The sequence below is a fragment of the Oratosquilla oratoria genome, chromosome 1 (assembly GCF_046742065.1).
Source record: "Oratosquilla oratoria isolate Oo_2021 chromosome 1, ASM4674206v1, whole genome shotgun sequence".
Lineage (NCBI taxonomy): Eukaryota > Metazoa > Arthropoda > Malacostraca > Stomatopoda > Squillidae > Oratosquilla > Oratosquilla oratoria.
Genome location: NC_134777.1, coordinates 29,125,124 through 29,143,225, shown reverse-complemented (window position 1 = coordinate 29,143,225; position 18,102 = coordinate 29,125,124). Strand labels below are relative to the sequence as shown.

At 38.3% G+C, this 18,102-nt stretch overlaps 1 protein-coding gene across 9 annotated transcripts in view; it reads right to left on the bottom strand.

Moving 5' to 3' along the window:
* Positions 1-2,808: 2,808 nt before the first annotated feature.
* Positions 2,809-18,102, bottom strand: part of Gyf (GIGYF family protein Gyf) — a 136,353-nt gene continuing 121,059 nt past the window's right edge. For 8 of the 9 annotated variants that reach the window (XM_076197376.1, XM_076197351.1, XM_076197386.1 and 5 more), the window contains one exon: positions 2,809-17,748. In XM_076197376.1, the coding sequence (XP_076053491.1) occupies positions 17,635-17,748 (114 nt within the window). In that variant the 3' untranslated portion in view covers positions 2,809-17,634. The remainder of the gene's footprint in view (positions 17,749-18,102) is intronic. The other variant, XR_012967115.1, reaches the window with a different exon arrangement.

The following is an 18,102-nucleotide window of genomic DNA, read 5'->3' as shown; positions in this document are numbered from 1 at the left end:
CCTTTTCTTGAAGCTTTCTCATATATCTGTCTTACCACAAAAATCTGATCCATGCAACCCCTACCTGTACTAAACCCACACTGTTCCTCCCCAATTATTCCCTCTGTTCCTTTCCTAATCTTTTCAATCAAAACCCTTCCATAAGCCTTCCCAACTACACTCAACAAGCTGATTCCTCTGAAACTACTACACTCGCACTTATCCCCTTTTCCCTTGTAAAGTAGAACTACACAGGCACTCCAGTCCTCTGGCACTCTACCCTCTTTTAAACAAACATTAGGCAACCTCACCAGCCAGCCCACCATCACTGTACCTCCCTTTTTAGACACTCCACATGACACCCATTCAACCTTTCAATCAAAACCCTCCCACATAAGCCTTCCCAACTACACTTAACAAACTGATCCCTCTGAAACTGATACACTCACACTTGTCCCCTTTTTCCTTGTACAATGGATCTATACAGACTCCTCCAGTCTTCTGGCACTCTACTGTCTTTAAGACAAACATTAAGCAACCTTACCAGACACTCCACCATCACTGTACCTCCCTTTTTTAGACACTCCAGATGACACCCACCTAACCCAGGTGTCTTGCCCGCTTACATCATTTAAATAACTACTTTCACCTCATCTTTCCTTATTTCTCCTCATTCATCACTGTCATTTTCTTAGCACTTCCCACTGCAACTACCTTACCCTCCCTACCCTTCATCACATTTAGTAACTCCCTAAAATATTCTGCCCATCTTCCTCTTACTGCTGTCTCTTCCATTATCATCTCTCCATCTGCACCTTTTACCTTTTCTTCTTCACTAGATTTGCCTCCCCTTCCTTGTTTAATTTCCTTCGAAAACATCTCTTTATTACTTTCAAAATCTTCTATCATACTCTTACCCCATTTCACATCTGCTCTCCTTTTTGCCTCTTTTATCTTATGTTTTACTTCTCTTTTCTTTGTACCTCTCATATAATTCTCTCATCCTATTTTGTAACCAACCTGTGAATGCTCATTTCTTCTCTTCTACAACCTTCTTTGCTTCATCATCCCACCACTCACTACCTTTCCTTTATTTCCTTCCATCCTCCTTGTTCCACACACCATCTTTGCACACCTTGTGACTTCCTCCTTGAAACATTCCCATTCTTCCTCCACTCCTAGTTCTACTCTATCCTTCACTCCCTCCTACTCTTCTCTCAGGTTCTTGTACTACTTTCTTTCTCATTTAAGCAGTTTACTATAAGCACCTCCCTACCTTATGTCCTTTTCCTCTTTCTCCATCTATCCTCCACTTTCAATTTACCTTCCACCAAAAAATTATCTGATATTCTCCCACTCTCTCCCCTAAGAACATGTACATCCAAAATTCTTCCTACTCTTCTCCTGGATACCATTATATAGTCCATTAAAGCCCTATCTACCACCCTTCTATCCACCACCCATGTGTACTTATGTGTACTTATGCTTTACTTTCTTCCTAAACACTGTGTTTGCTATCATCAACTTTCTAGACACATCACCATCATCTCTTCACTATTTTTTCCTGGAACTCCACAATTCCCAATCACTCTGTCTATTGGTTTGTCTCCTACTCTAGCATTGAGATCTCCCAATACCACTATTGACATGTCTTCCTAAATCCTCTATGCACTCATTTAAATTTATCCAAAAATCCTCCCTTTCCTTTACACTCTTCTCACTACCCATCCCATATGCACTTACAAAAACCCACATCTCCCCAGTTTCACCTTCATCCACATTAACCTTGAAGAAACCTTCCACTCCACCACATACTTACCTATCTCTTCACTATTATAGCCACTCCTCTCCCTCATCCTCTCTTCACTCCTGAAAACCTCCTATCCTCACACTCGTCCATTCCTTTCAACTTATTTTCACTCACTGCCAACACAACCATTGTTTCTTCTCACATTCTGCATAACTCTTCCCTTTTATTCTCATGTGTGGATTCTTTTAATATATGTTTTAATTAATGTATTATATTTATATTGCCACATACAAAATATTCTGGCAAATTACCTTGAGCAGCCCAAGCTTTATTTTCCATATGCACTATTCTTTCTTTACTCATCTATAGTATTTTATTTCAAATGCGTTACATTTCCATTTATGTTATTAATTTTTTTTGGCTAGAAAATGGTTCTTACAAAATAATCAAAATCTAAAAAAATAAAAATACCAATAGGCTGCAGAATCCTACAATTTTATTTTATATATACTAACGAGAAAAATCCTTGTTGTATAGAGTCCTTGAAGAGTGAATCGCGATATGGTGAGGGATGATTGCACTGTTATATTTCAATGTTAAGAGTCGTGTCCAGTTTTCTATTAACTGTTGTCTTTCCTGACTCTAAGTGATTCATCATGGCCTTGGATCACATGTTGGACTCATGATTGACAGCTATTTCCCTCCTGGCTTAGAGCTCAGAGCTCATGTATAGCCTACCCAATCTGTGGGTCTGTGACCTTACACACACTTGGAACAAACTGGATAATGAAATAGTATGTGCAAAACCTTTCACGAGTTTAAAAGCAAACTAGACACTGTGAAATACAAAGGAGGGACACCACGAGCATAGCTCCCCTTCCTGCAAAATACAACCAGGTAAATACACACACCCCAATTCCTTGCCCACAAGAGTTGGAGTGCCAACTCACAGTGCAGTGGTGCTGAAATCATTTCAGCCCTGGGAAATGAATGGAGGTGTGTAGCTTCAGTGAGTATTTTATTGAAATATTGTAGCAAATTCAGATTTTATCTAGTTAAAGGTAAATGAAAGACTAAGCAACAATTTCACATTTTTACTATTAAAGTTCCAGTACCTCTGGAAAGTTGAGCACCAATGTATCCACAGAGCCAAAATGTTTGGCTTCACCGCTACATTAAGTAGTGGCTCACAGTCTGTGTGGCGTGGGCAAGGATAATTCACTACAACCAGTATACCTGGGATTTTTCCAGTCTCTCCCGTTATCAATGAGTACCACATTGCATTGCCATGCACTTTGATATGGCAAATCAACTGTAAACTGCTTCAGCCTTACATTTCACAAGGCAACTGAAGAAAGGAAGAAAGAAAATAATAACAATAATAATAATAATAATTCATGGGAAAATCTTTTGGAAAAATTCTTGAAGCTGGCATTTTACAAACTGCATAGTAAATACCATTGGGGTTACACTACTGCACTGAGAGGTGTTGATTGGTATTCTTAAAGCTTGTACCTAGGAAGTAAGTACAAAAGCAACAAGTAACATAAAAATCACCAAATGTGTTTTAGTTTCCAGTTTACAACCATTGCACTACATGAAAATGGCAAGAGGGCAAGGAACTCTAAAAAATTGTGGCAGTGCTTCCATACAATTGGAACTGGCAAGCAACATTATCCTGCATACAAGAACCAGTATCATGGTAACAAAAGGAACATGTTTATACAAAGCTCAAGTTTAATTTTTTCCCATAGCTTTCATGCATGAGCAAAGCCTTTTAAGTCCTCCCAGAGGTTTTAATTTCTTTTACCCACTGAAGGTACCACCAGTGTACCCTAGAAATGGTTCAACCATTGACACTTCTGGATACTTAATTAACAATATTTTTTCTTTCTTTTACTATCAGCATTATAAGGAAGACATTGAATGTTTTCTTGAAATATCCATATATATTGTGGGAATCTAAACAGATTATCAGGGAGATGATGGAAATCATTACAGTTTTGCAATATGAAAGCCCACAAAGGTAAGGTGAAGATTACTTTCAAGATGTGATGGTGAAGAGTTGTATATTTGAATGGATGACAATATGTGTATGGACTGGTTTTAAAACAAAGTAAATATTTTGGTATGAAGTGAAAGATAATATGAATGCTAGTGGGTGATGGAAAAGGTGAATCTAATATAGCTGGAAAATACATGGATGTGCAAGGGCAATGGATGATGCGGAATGTGACGGGTTATAGAGAAGTTATTGAGAATGTCATGGTATTGGGCAGCAACATGTAAGTAGCTAAAGTCAACTTAAGTATAATAATGAACAAGAACTAAACTGAGGGTTGGATAACCATGCAGATATAATGACACAGTAATGATCACTATGAAAATAATAGGAAAAGACAGTTCATACAAGTGCATCGAGAAAGGTGGAGAACTAAGTCACCACGAATGTAATGAAGAAGGTGAGGAATGTAAATACCTTGGGGTTGATTTGCAATGCTGGGGAGAGAGCCAGAAATGTAAAACTAAGGTCTTTTATGTTATGGGTACAATGAAGATGTATGCCATGGGCATGAGGTGAGATCAACACAAATCCAGTGGGGATTTGAGGAACAGGAAAAAGATACATCCCTCCAGGACATAGAAATCAATGGAGAAGTTGGGAGTAGTGTTAATTCCCATTAGTGTACCTAGTATATCAGTCAGAACATTTGAAAGCCGTGGCAACACATGAAAGGAAAGTAGTAAGAATGACTGGAGAAAGAAAGAAGAAGGGAAGGAAAAAAAAAATGTGAATGAATATCCTGGAATGGTTAATCATCAATGAAACCAGACACTGGGGTGACAGTGTTCATGAGCAATAGATTCAAATTCTTTAGATAATGATAGAATAAATAAATATTTTCTCCATACATCATACACAATTTCTGATATAAGACTATAGATATTAAAAATTGTTCCACGACATACAGTTTCAGATCATTTCTCTGAATAACATCAGAGAATTTCTAAGATTAAAGCACTGAATCTCGTAAGGTAAAAAAACCAAATTACACATTAGATATGTTTTGTCATGAGAGTCTCAATTTACACATCTGGCACCCCTAATGTATAAATCATGAAAAAAGGGACTACTGTGTTTGTATCCATTAGTATATAAGAATTACCATGGTATCACAGCTACTGGGAATCTTCCTTCATGAAAAAAATAATTTTCAAGTGATAACTAATTTCAGTAGAGAAATGTATACACGCATGGATTTGTATATATATATTATACACATGCATATAAAAATATATCCATGTGAACATATATATATATACACATGAAAAAAAAAGTTTTCCACAGAGTAGTGGATGTCTGGAACAAATTCAACGAAAAAATAGTGTGTGCAAACACCATACAAGAATTTAAGAACAAACTAGATGCTGAGAGATGCAAAGATCGGTCACTACAAGCATAGCTCCCATTCCCATATAATACAACTAGGTAAATACTAGGTAAATACACACATGCAACTGCTTGGTAGTGCAGTGGTATTCTTGACTGCTAATTCAGCAGAGTTCAAGTCCCATTCAAGACTGAAAAAATTTAGCATAGCTGCACTGCAGTATGGCACTCCAACTCTGATGGGCAAGAAGTTGTGTGTGCTTGTGTGTATTTACCTAGTTGTATTATACAGGAAGGGGAGCTATGCATGTAGTACAGTCTTTGTATCTTGCAACATCTAGTTTTGTTCTTAAATTTATGTATGGTGTTTGCATACACTATTGTTCTGTCTTATTTGTTCCAGACATTCACCACTCTGTGTGGAAAGCTTTTTTTTTTTTCCCCGATCCCTTGTATAACTATCCCTTTTGAGTTTCTTTTCATGTCCCCTTGTTTTTTTTCTATTCCACTTAAATAGGTCTTCTCTGTCAAGGACTTCTATGCCATTCATGATCCTGTAAATGGCCAATAGATTGCCTCTTTCTCTTCTTTGTTCCAGTTTTGACAATCTTTGTTCGTATGTCAATTTTGAAAGTGTTGGGGCCATCTTTGTCGTTGCTCTTTGGATTCTATTTTCCTTATATTCTTTTTTGTACTATGTGTCCATAGTGTCACTGCGTACTCCAATCTTGGTCTTGTCAATCTGACTAGTATTTTCTTTACCATTACCTCATCCAAGTAATTAAAGCCACCTTTATTGATCTTAGTAAATTGTAGGTTTCTCTATTTTGTTTATGTGCTTATCTGGGGACATGTCTTTGGTGATGATTACTCCTAGGTCCTTTTCCGAGCCAACTTTCTTTACTTCTTTTGCATCAATTTTATATTGTCCTGATATTCTTTTTTTACTTTTTCTAAATTCCATTATACATTTCTTAATGTTGAAGCCCACTTCCCACTTCTGACTCCATTCCCAGACCTTGTCCAGATTTCTCTGTAGCAATTCACAATCTTTTTCCATATTTACTTTCTTTAGTAGTTTTGCATAATCTGCAAAGTTCAGGTAACATTCTACACCTTCATCCATGTCATTTACATACATAGCAAACATTATTGGAGCCAGTACTGTGTGTATTTACCTAGTTATATTATACGGGAAAGGAGCTATGCTCGTAGTGACCCGTCTTTGTACCTTTCAGCATCTAGTTTGTTCTTAAATTCTTGTATGGTTTTTGCACACACTGCTGCCTCATCCAATTTATTCCAGACATCCACTACTCTGTATGGGAAACTATTCTTATTCAGATTTCTTCTATAACTATCCTATTTGAATTTATTTTTATATCCTCTTGTTTTTCTTTTATCGCACTTTAATAAATCTTCTCTGTCAAGGACTTCCATGCCTTTCATGATTCTGTAAATGGCCAGTAGATCTCTTTCTCTTCTTTGTTCCAGGGTTGGTAGTTCCAGTTTGGACAATCTTTGCTCATATGTCAATTCTAAAAGTGTTGGTGCCATCTTTGTTGTTGCATGCATGTATATTTACCTAGTTGTATTTTAAGGGAGGGCTATGCTCGTAGTGACCCACTTTTGTATCTTTCTGCATTTAGTTTGTTCTTAAAATCTTGTATAGTTTTAGCACTCACTGTTTCCTCATTCAGTTTGTTCCAGATATCTATCACTCTGTGTGGGAAGCTATTCTTTTTCAGGTCTCTTCTGTAACTGTCCTTAAGTTTCTTCTCGTGCTCTCCTGTTTTTCTTCTGTCCCACTTTAGTAAGTTATCTCTATCAAGAATGTCCATCTCTCATATCTCTGTAGATGGTTAGCAATCACCTCTTTCTCTACTTTGTTCCAGGGTTGGTGTATGTGTGTAAGGTTACAGCATTACCCAGTGACTGAGCCATATAGCTCTAAGTTCTCATTCGGGAGGGTAACATCTGTCAATCACAAATCCAATGTGTGATCCAAGACCATGGTGAATCACACACAAACACATACACACAGACACAGACATATGAGCAAAGACTGTCCAAACTGGAATTGCTAACCCTGGAACAAAGAAGGGAAAGAGGTGATCTGTTGGCTATTTATAGAATTATGAAAGGCATGGAAGTCCTTGACAGAGAACTTTTTAAATTGGGATAGAAGAAAGACAAGGGGGCATGAAAAGAAACTCAAAAAGGACAGTTATACAAGAGATTTGTTAAAAAAAAAATTCCACACAGAGTGGTGGATGTCTGGAACACATTGGACGAAACAATAGTGTGTGCGAACACCATACATGAATTTAAGAACTAGATGTTGCAAAATACAAAGACTGCTCACCACGAGCACAGCTCCCCATCCCATAAAATACAACTAGGTAAATACACACACACACACACAAACTGGAACAATACATAAATTCACATCCAAATATGATAATAGTAAAATAGGGATATAGAACAAGTTGGAACCATACATGAAGTTGAAGCCAGATATGAGAGACAGTGGGTTGAGTAATCAATACCATTAATTGTAATAACAAAATGAGCACCAGGACGAATGAAGAACAGGAAAATGCAATGTAAGAAGTAACAAGAGTAATAAGGCTTGATAATACTAATAACAAATAATAAGAAATAAAACTTATTGGTAAAGTTGTAATAGATGAAAACAAACATGTCATGGATGTAGGGTGGAATGGGATACATATTTCAACTAGGCATAATTAAATCTTATAAAAGGTTAGCAATAGAAATAACTGGTAACAAATGGAAATTAGCAAGGACAAGTTTAAGAATATTTAGGTAAGGAGATAACAACCATTCTGTTAGACTAAATGTCTCTTGCAGGAGACCCATGGCTCCCAGGTAACTGGTAACAGCTACCAAACTGGCCTCAAGGAAGAAATACTGTGTTGTTATTTGGGCATGGTTTGGGTGAGGCAGGATAGTATGAGGTATTTGGTATCTTCTCTGTGAATGTCTAGGCCAGTTTGTTTCTGTGGCCAAGCATCTTCTGTGTTGGAAGAGTTAGAGTTTAATGCTGGATAGTGACCTGAATGTCATCATGCTAGTATGGTTCTTGCTTCTCTGAGGCAGGATTTTTTTTGCCCTGGGGATGACATCTGGAGGGGTTTGATCGGGTAACATGTTTGGTGCATGATCTACATATTTTGTGACCTAAATGTGTTTAATGGTGTGGTAAGTTGTTGTACATGTTTGAGTAGTATTCTGGCATTGCAAACTTCTTGTTGCATTCAGTTAGTTGTGCTTGTGTGATCTAGACAGGTGAGTAGAACAAAGGTCTCTTTCATAGAACTGTCTACATACAATATTCACATGATATTCTCTGGGGAGGATTTTAGGTTTCTGTATGCAATGTTCTATTGCAGTTGTTTTGCTATATCAACTATTCTCAATACACCTAGATCTCTTAATCCAACACTTACCTACCACCACTTGTGCAGATGTTTGGGCCCTGGACATAAAACGCCACCAATTCCTGAAGTTGGTTTATGTCCTGGGCCCAAACATCTGCACAAGTGACAGCTGGCAAGCACTTGATTAAGAGACCCAAGTGTACTTTATTTTGGACAACTGGGAACCATGCTGTAGAAGCATCAATGAGTGTGGTTCTTAACAAGTGTTTATCGACCATGATTAAAGTTTCATTTTGCTGAACAAATCCTGCATTTGCTACCGATCTTAGTACTTGTATTTCCTCATTGAGTTTCACAAGTAACAAGTAAGGACTAGGAATTTAGGGTTCTTTTTCAATGGAAGTTTGCCTTTTAATTTTACAACTGGATGGTTCTTTGATTCATCATTAGCTGGAGTGAGCAATGCCACTGATGATTTCTGAGGGGAAGCCTCCATTCTATTTTTTCTAACCCATGTCCTTTGTAGGATTGCCAGTGCCCATGGTGTTATGGACTTGCTAAACCAGAGTATATGGTATTTATGCAGGACTAAGTTCTGAATTTTTAAGTTACTTGTGCTCCTGGTCTTGCAGTATGGCCGAGAAATAGACACTGCTGAATTGAAGGTGTCTTGATATTTTTGGTACCAAGTGCTTTAGGAGAATCATGGGGTGCCACTGGAATGACTATGTATCAAACCACTGTTCTGTGACACTCAGTCTAGGCCTATTGTCAGCTATAAATGTCAACTCCAGCTGCATGGACATGTGGCACATTTCCGATGTTGATCCCAGTCTAGGCCTATTGTCAGCATAATCTATAAATGTCAACTCCAGCTGCATGGACATGTGGCACATTTCCCTGATGTTGCTCCCACCCACAGGATTATTTCCATAAGAGAGACCCTTGATGGATGAAACAAAGGGGGTGCCCACAGAACTCGTGGCTGGGGCATGTCAATCAAACCTGCTAATTGGAATGGGAAGGGTGGTTGCATGGGAACTTGCTTAGAGAAACTGTGGGGATAGGTGACAGTGTATGAGAGAAGCAATGCACCTCCCAGTGTATGCGCTCAATTGATGATGATTGTTCTTGTTATCTAGCTAAGCTTGGGTGTTCTTAGCAGCTATTTTGTAGGTATATAGTTGAAGATTTTGGTGTTATGATCTGGATCTAGTGTGGGGATATCACTTGTGAAGATAAATAATGCAAGTGAGAGTACTGATCCCTGAGGTACTCAATTGTTCAATCTTTTATAGCTATTTGTTGTTTTGGGTTATTATCTTCCAGCCACTACGGAATTTGTTAAATACTTCTTACTGTTGTAGATGACTGTACATTTTTTTTATATTTTGTGCCAGAGAACTTCGTCAAATGATTTGCTTATGACTATTGTTACTGTAACACTCCTTTTTATTGTTAGATTCTTCCAGCACATGTGTGATGTTTGTGAGAAGTGTGTTGATGGAGTGGTCCTCCTTGGTTGGATCCATGTTGGTTTGAGGTGGGAAATTTTGTCATGCTTCTTTCTATGACTAGTCTTTCCATTACTTTGAATATAGTGGATATAGCTACACTGAATATATCTTTTCGTCTGTAGGATGCCAGGTTTTCTGGTAGGTTGGTTTTAATGCAGAGACTGTATGTCCTTTTTTCCAGACTGCTGGATTTTTGTTGTACAACCAGTGGTGGTTTCTAGCATTTTTGTAAGGATGGTTGCAACAGAAGATGATCAAATAAAAACAAAAGAGCTAGCTGATGAAGCCATGGAAAATTTTAAGAGAGCAAAGCAGTAAAAGTTCTATTGTAGAGTAAAAGATCAGAAAATAAGAATGTGGTATTGATGAGTCATGGTGAAGCTGAGCCAATATTGTTTGGTCATCTGTATATGTAAGAACTTTGATGTGTTCTAGGTTTAGTGGCTGTTCAATCTATACATGGATGGGGTGGTACGAGAGGTGAATGCAAGGGTAGTGGGTCAGGGGTTGGAGATGGTTAAAGAAAATGGAGAAAAGTGGGAAATAAGCCAGTTGTTGTTTGCTGACGACACTGTGCTTGTAGCAGGGTCAGAGGAGGGATTGAGGAAGTGTGACAGAGTTTGAGAAGGTGTGTGAAAGAAGGAAGCTGAAGATAAATGTGGGCAAAAGTAAGGTGATGAGATGTACAAGAGGAGAGAGTGACAGCAGGCTGGAAGTGAGCATTAAGGGTGAGAGACTGGAAGTGGATACTTTCAGATACTTGGGTGCGAATGTGGCAGGAAAGGGAGGAGTGGGGGTGGAGGAGAATGCAGATTGAGAGAAGTGAGTAAATGCCTTGGTGGATTAAAAAGTGTAATGAGAAATAAGACATCTGGGAATGGATGCTAAGAGGAGGTTATATGAAAGAGTGATTGTGCCAACAGCACTGTACAGGGCAGAAACATGGAACATAAGAGAGGAGTTTGAATGTGTTCGAGATGAAATGTCTGAGAAGTATGATAGGGGTTACTAGGCTAAATAGAGTGAGAAATGAGGAGGTGAGGAGGAGAACAGGGGTGGAAAGGGAACTGGGAGATAGGGTTGATGAAAGAGTATTAGGATGGTTTGGACACATGGAAAGAATGAGTGAAGAAAGATTAGTAAAAGAGGTGTGGAAGGCAGAGGTAGGAGTGAATATGAGGGGGTGTCCTAGGATGAGATGGATGGATGGGGTGAAAGGGGCATTATAAAAGAGAGGAATGTCTGTTGAGGAAGGATGGGAGAGGAAAGAAGATAGGGGAGAATGGAGAGGGGTTTGTATGGATGATGCTGTGATGCATGAGGGGGAGTGGGTGGGGGATGGGGGCTGAGGAAGTATGTATGAGAAAAAATTTGATGCGGCCTGAAGGGACTTCTCCCCGTCTTCTCCTTTTCTGCATGAGAGGATGGAGAGGGGGGGGGGTCACCGATTTTATGAAACAGCCTTGCTGTGGATGTGCTGTGTCTTGCGACACTGCTTCTGACCCAGGGCAGTGGACAGGATGCACAGATGACCCATCATCCAGGAGGTGCCAAGATAAGAGGGAGGGAGGAGGGTGGAGGGGAGTGGAATATGTAGGGAATGGAATGGGTGGGAGTGGTTTCTATGCCTTTCTCTTTTTGGCTACCCCCCATGTAAGGGGGGAAAAGCCTTTGGTATATGTATGTAATAAAAAGATGTTTTGGAAGGAAATTGAGAGGAAGGGGAGATGAATCGAGTACAGAAGAAAAGGTAAAAGGTGCAGATGGAGAGATGATAATATAACCAAACTAATGTTCAACTTGGAAATTCAAAGTAAAGCAACTATAATGGATGAAGAGGTTAAAGAGTATTATTATTAGAGCCAGATCCTTATGGGGCTTTGTCCCTTTCTCTCCAATTCATCATACCTAGCCTCATATTCATGTATGGTTCCAAACTAGGTTGTATCCTTCTTTTCCAATTACCATGCTTATATTTTAATTCATGCATTGCTCCAGATTAGGCTATATCACCTAAGCTATTCCAAGTATTTATGCATCCATATGGAAAACGTGTTTCTTCACATCTTTTCTCAATTTGTTATCATGACCTACTAAAGCCCTACCACCCCTAATCTTAAAAAATTTTCAGTCAATGCAGCCAATCCCCTTATCGACATGAATACTATATCTTTCTTTTTTCTTTCGACATTGGCAGATCCAGTGATTTTAGTTTCTCCTTATATTATCTATCCGCTAGATTGAGAACCAGCTTGGCTGCTACCCTTTGTACTCTTGATCTTTGATCTTGCTTCTATTCTTCAATTTGTGTGGGGACCATTACACTGATGCACTTTCTAGTCTTGGACGGATCAAGGTTTCTCATTTTTTTATCATCTCTTCATCCATATAGTGAAATGCCATTTTAATCTTAGGCAGCAGTCTCTGTCTCTCTCCCACAATCTTCTGATATGCCTGTATTTACCTAGTTGTATTATACGGGAAGGGAGCTATACTCATGGTGACCCGTCTTTCTATCTCTCAGCGAGAGGTTGTCTTTTATCAACACTCCCAAATCTTTCTCCTCTTCTGCTTTTGTAATAAGCTCACTTCCCAAGAGGTAATTCAAAGATAATCTTTTAAAGTTTAGCTGCTGACCATTTCCAATACTTTGCAATTTTTGGCACCAAATTTAATTTTCCATTCTTGGCTCCATGGGAATATTGTGTAAGAGCGAGTGCGTTAACCTAATTATAATATATGAAAGGAAAAATGTTCATGGGATTCTATTACTTTGTGATTTATCATGCCCATCTTCAAATTAATGTTTGGTTCCAACTTAGTCTATACAGTTATTCTCAAACTATCATACTTTGAGTATGCATGAATCTGTGATTCACCATGGTCTTGGATCACGTCGGACTTGTGATTGACAGTTATTAACCGCCCAGATGAGAGCTCAGAGCTCGTATGACTGATCTATGGGTAATATTGTGACCTTACATGCACACACACCCCCAACTCCCTGCCCACGAGAGTTGGAGTAACAACCCACAGCACAGTGATACTGAAATTATTTCAGCCCTGGGCAGGATTCAAACCTGGACCACTGTAGTGGCAGGCGGGAACTCTAACCACTGCACCACGAGGTGTATCAACCTAGTTGTATTTTACAGGAAGAGAGCTATACTCATAGTGACCCACTTTTGTATCTTTCACCATCCAGTTTGATCTTAAATTCTTGTATAGTTTTTGTAGTCACTGTTTTCTCATACAGTTTGTTCCAGATATCTATCACTCTATGTGGGAAGCTATTCTTTCCTGCAGTCTCAAATTGGGAGGCACAATTATAGTGGACTGGCTAGTAACATTGTTTAATGTGTGTCTCAGAGAGGGAAGAGTCTAGGGGAGTGTGTCAGAGGACTGGATAAGTGCTTGTATTCCACTTTACAAAGGAAAAGAGGACAAATGTGAATGTGGTAGTTTCAGAGATCATTTTGTTAAGCATAATTGGAAAGGCATATGGGAGGGTATTGCAAGAAATTTTTGTCAAAAGGTAGGGATATTTCATTTTGGGCCTTTATAGATTTGGAGAAAGATTATGATGACAGGGAATACAAAAAAGTATTGTGGGAGGTATTGGAGATATATGGGGCAAGGAGGCTGTTAAAGGGAGGAGACAGGGATGACCCTTTATCCACAAAGAACTAATAAGGAGGGGAGACGGTGGTGGGTGTATGCCTTGGTTAGCTGTCTCCTTTATATGGAGGAAGAATTGAAACACAAGGCAAAAGCCGACAAGACTGTGAAAATCAACACCGTGTGAGATCGAAACCAATAAAGGTTTCGATCTCACACGGTGTTGATTTTCACATGAAGGAAGAAGCCTATTGGTACATAAATGGATAGTAGAGCTTGTATTAGTTTTGGAAATGATGAGAGTGAGAGGTTTGAGGTGAAAGTGGGGCTGCATCAGGGTAGTTTTATTTCACCATGGTTATTCAATATGTACATGGATGGGGTGGTACGTGAGGTAAACATGAGGGCAATGGGCAGGGGATTTGAGATGGTTGAGGAATAGGTGAGCCAGTTGTTGCTTGATGATGACAGTGTACTTGTGGATAAGAGGAGAGTCTAACGCAGTTAGTGATGGAGTTTGGGAAGGTGTGTGATAAGAGGGAGTTGAAGATAAATATGGGTAAAGCAAGGTAAAGAAATGTAAAAGGGGAGAAGGTGGCAGTAAATTGGAGGTAAGTCTTAGAGGTGAGAGGTTAGAGGATGTGGATTGTTTTAAGTATTTAGAGCCACATACAGTAGGAAATGGAGGAATAGGGGTGGAGATAAACTGCAGAGTAAGGAAAACAAGTAAATATCTTGGGTGAACAGAAAGTGAATCTGGAAATGAATACAAAGAGAAATTTATATGAAAGGGTGATTGTGCCTATGACACTGTATTGGGTGTAGACTTGGAATTTAAGAGGGAGAGAAATTTCAAAGTGTGTGAGATGAAGTGTCCAAGAAGTATGGTGAGGATTATGAGGGTGGATAGAATAAGAAATGAAATGAGGAGGAGAGCAGAGGTAGATAGGTAAATGGCAGATAGGAATGATGATTATTGGGATGGTTTGGGCACATGGAAAGAATAAGGAAAGATTAGCAAAAAGTGTGGAAAGCAGAGGTGGATGCAGTGAACTTGAAAGGAAGACCGAAATTGAGATTGATGAATAATAAAAGGGGCTTTGAGAAAAAATGGGAATGTCTGTTGAACAGGGAAGGGAGAAGGCATGGGATAGTGTGAGTGGAGAATGGTTGCGTATGGACAATAATTTGATGTAGTCCCAGGTTACTTCTCCTTGTCTCTATTTTTTTTTTTTCTTTTTGTGTGATAGGACGAGGAGGGAAGGTTACCATGTAGATGAAGTAGTTGGCCTTGTTGTGGCTGTGCTGTGTCTTGATGTGTTGCTTCTGACCCAGACAGTGGGCAGGAGACAAGGGTGACCTTTCATCCATGAGAGTCTAAGATGGGAAACAAATGGATGATGGAATAGGGGTGGAATGGGTACATGTCTTGGCTGGCTACCTCTCACATAATGGGGAAGAGGCCCTTGATACAATACACAAGATACAATAAGATACAATACACAAGTACCTCCTATTATTTTCTTTATCATGACTTTCTAGCAATAGATCTTCCTTGATTAAAATCTCTGAATCCTTTTCCTCCCTTGCCTTTCCTATTAATCAATTTCTTATCAGAATAATTTATTCTACATTAGCCTAATTTAAAAATTGTATATTTCTTTTTATTAAAATTAATTTCCCACTCCTGGTTCCATTCATAAATTTCATCTAGGCCTTCCTGCCGCAGTTTGCAATAATCTTTGTTTCACAATTCCTACATGATCTTTACATCTGCAAATAAGCTTGCATAGCTTTCTATTTCATTTGTCTAGTTATTTATATACAATGGTTATCATTACAGGTGCCAGAACTGACCCCCTCAGGTATCCCACCAGTCATGCTTCTCCAGTCCAGCTTTTCATCTCTCACTACTGCTCTTGTACATCTTTCCATTATTTCCCCTATCAATCTTTTATGATGTACTTTGTCAACAGCCTTTACTAAATCTAGGCATATACAACCTGCCCATTCCTCTCATGCAGCACACTAACCAACCTCAAACTTAACAAGTTGGACACACAACTTTCCTTTTCGAAATCCAAATAGATTGTCAACCAAGATTCTTTCTCCAAATATTTCATCCATCTATCTACAAATTTTTCAAATATTTTGGCTACAAAACTGGTGAAGGTCACTGGTCTATAATTGTGTTATTTCCTTGCTTCCTCCTTTGAATATTGGTACCACATTTGCAGATTTAAAATCTAAAGGCATCTTCCCCTCTTCCAGTGAGCATGCTATTGATGTACTTTATTCACTATTGTACTTGTTCTTTACATTCCTTCAATACCCAACTCAGATTGCATCTGGCCCTGAAAATTTTCTTAATTCCAATTTCTTGAGTAATCTTAAAAATTTACTTCCACGTTATTTTGTTTATAATCTACTTGTTTTCTTTACCCTATTCTTCCTAAAACTCTGCATCCATATTGAACAGTGACTGGAAACATTAATTATTTCAGCTTGCATATTCATGCGTGTGTGTGTAACCTTAGTCTGAGTGTAATATTTAAGTGACCTTTACCTTTTGCATGAACTCCAATTTTCATTTATTGCAATATTTTTGTGGGAGCCTAAGTGACCTCTACCTTTTAAACAAACTCTAATTTTCATTTATTGAAATAATTTTTGTGGGAGCCTGAGTAGAGGAGTGATGACTCTGTGTTTCTAAGAATTACCATGAGGAGGGAATTGCATTTGTCAAATGTGAAATTCAGTTCAGTTTTCTGGTTAGAAAGCAAATTACCCCTGATTTTTGTAGGGATTAAGGGCCTCTCCTCATATGAAGATTAGTTACTGCCTGCCTTGTGATATAATGTGCAATTGATTCAGAACAATGGTACTTACCTGATACATGGACATATGTTGGTGATAACTTCTTTAAATGAATAAAAAAATAATAATAACACATAAAAGACAAACAAATTAAATAAATATTAATAATAATAACAAAATAAATGGATTGACCTTTCTTCCTCAGCTGTACAACCCTCACCATATTTTCAAGCATTCCAATACTCATTAAGTAATGTGGGTGGACAGCCCACTTTTCCTTCGTCAAATCTGTATTTCCCTTCACTCAACATTTTTCACCCATAGATTTTGTCTAACATTTACCAAAGTAAAACACATGAGAAACTGCTAACAGCCTTGCACGTCGGTGGAACCCATCCATAACATGGAGAAATTGATTCAACTTTTGAGTCTTACATGAACAAAATGTGCACAACCTTTGTCTCAATATTAAAAAAAGAAAGAGAAAAAAAAAAAAAAAAAAAAAAGTAATATATATTCCATTTTCAGTAATATCTGTTTTGGTATATCACTGCTTGCCAGTTATCAATGATTCATGTTCAAAATGAAAATTTTCAATGATGTTAACAAAGCACAACCTTTGCCCACAAAATGAGTACTCATCTAGTATGGTCCTTTCACATGTGAAAATGGCAACATTAAATTCACAAAGCCTTCATTTGAAACTTATGATGAAATGAAAAGGGAGGGATGCCTACTAATATAGATTCCAGTCTGAAACTGCTTTACCATGTACCAGAAAAGAATAAAACACTGCCATTAGTCCTGCACCAACTAGATCATTTACCATATTAATGGTAATGTGAAGTAAGGACAAATCACCTAGGTATTGTGACGCATGGACAAGTACTCTAAGTATTGTGACAATGTGTGGAGTCTGCAGTACACAGGTAAATATAAACAAGATTCCTTTATTATTTCAGCATCCACTCCTCTTCCTGCATGGCAAACCAAACATGAAGAGGCTATGCACAAGGGACAATGACTGCTGTGTCAACCAAAGTGAGGCTTTTTACACTTAAGGACAAGTAAACCTTGCATCAAGTGAGGAAACAAGAAAGGCACTGAAGGGATAATGTCAACAATAGGGAATTCAAGAGATGAGATGATGGAATTATTTCAATCAGTGCCAACCCTTTCACCAGCACTGATCCTCTCATCTGATGTTACACTGAAGCCCAGGATGCTGCTATCAACTTTCTGCATTTTCTTCTTGCCCTTCTTACTGCGGCCCTGAAATAAAAATTGACAGCAAGTTTAATTGTGAGAATGCTATCCATACATAATTAATGTATTTTAACAGTAGGCACATCTAATGGGCAGAAAGACGGTAATGCTAATACAACATGTAAAGTTATAATAAAACAAGTGAAAACATTTTAGAAGGAACTGGATACATAAATGTGTGTAGATGTATAATACATGTTTTTATAATATTTTTTCTTAGGCAATTTCACTCTTCCTTGCTTACATGAGCAAACAGTTTGTGGTTAAGTGGAAAACATGCCTCTTCCTTTCAGTACTCTTTCTTCCACCTTGTACCTTCCATTCTTCTACCCCCAACTATAACTTTGTTCATGAAGTGCA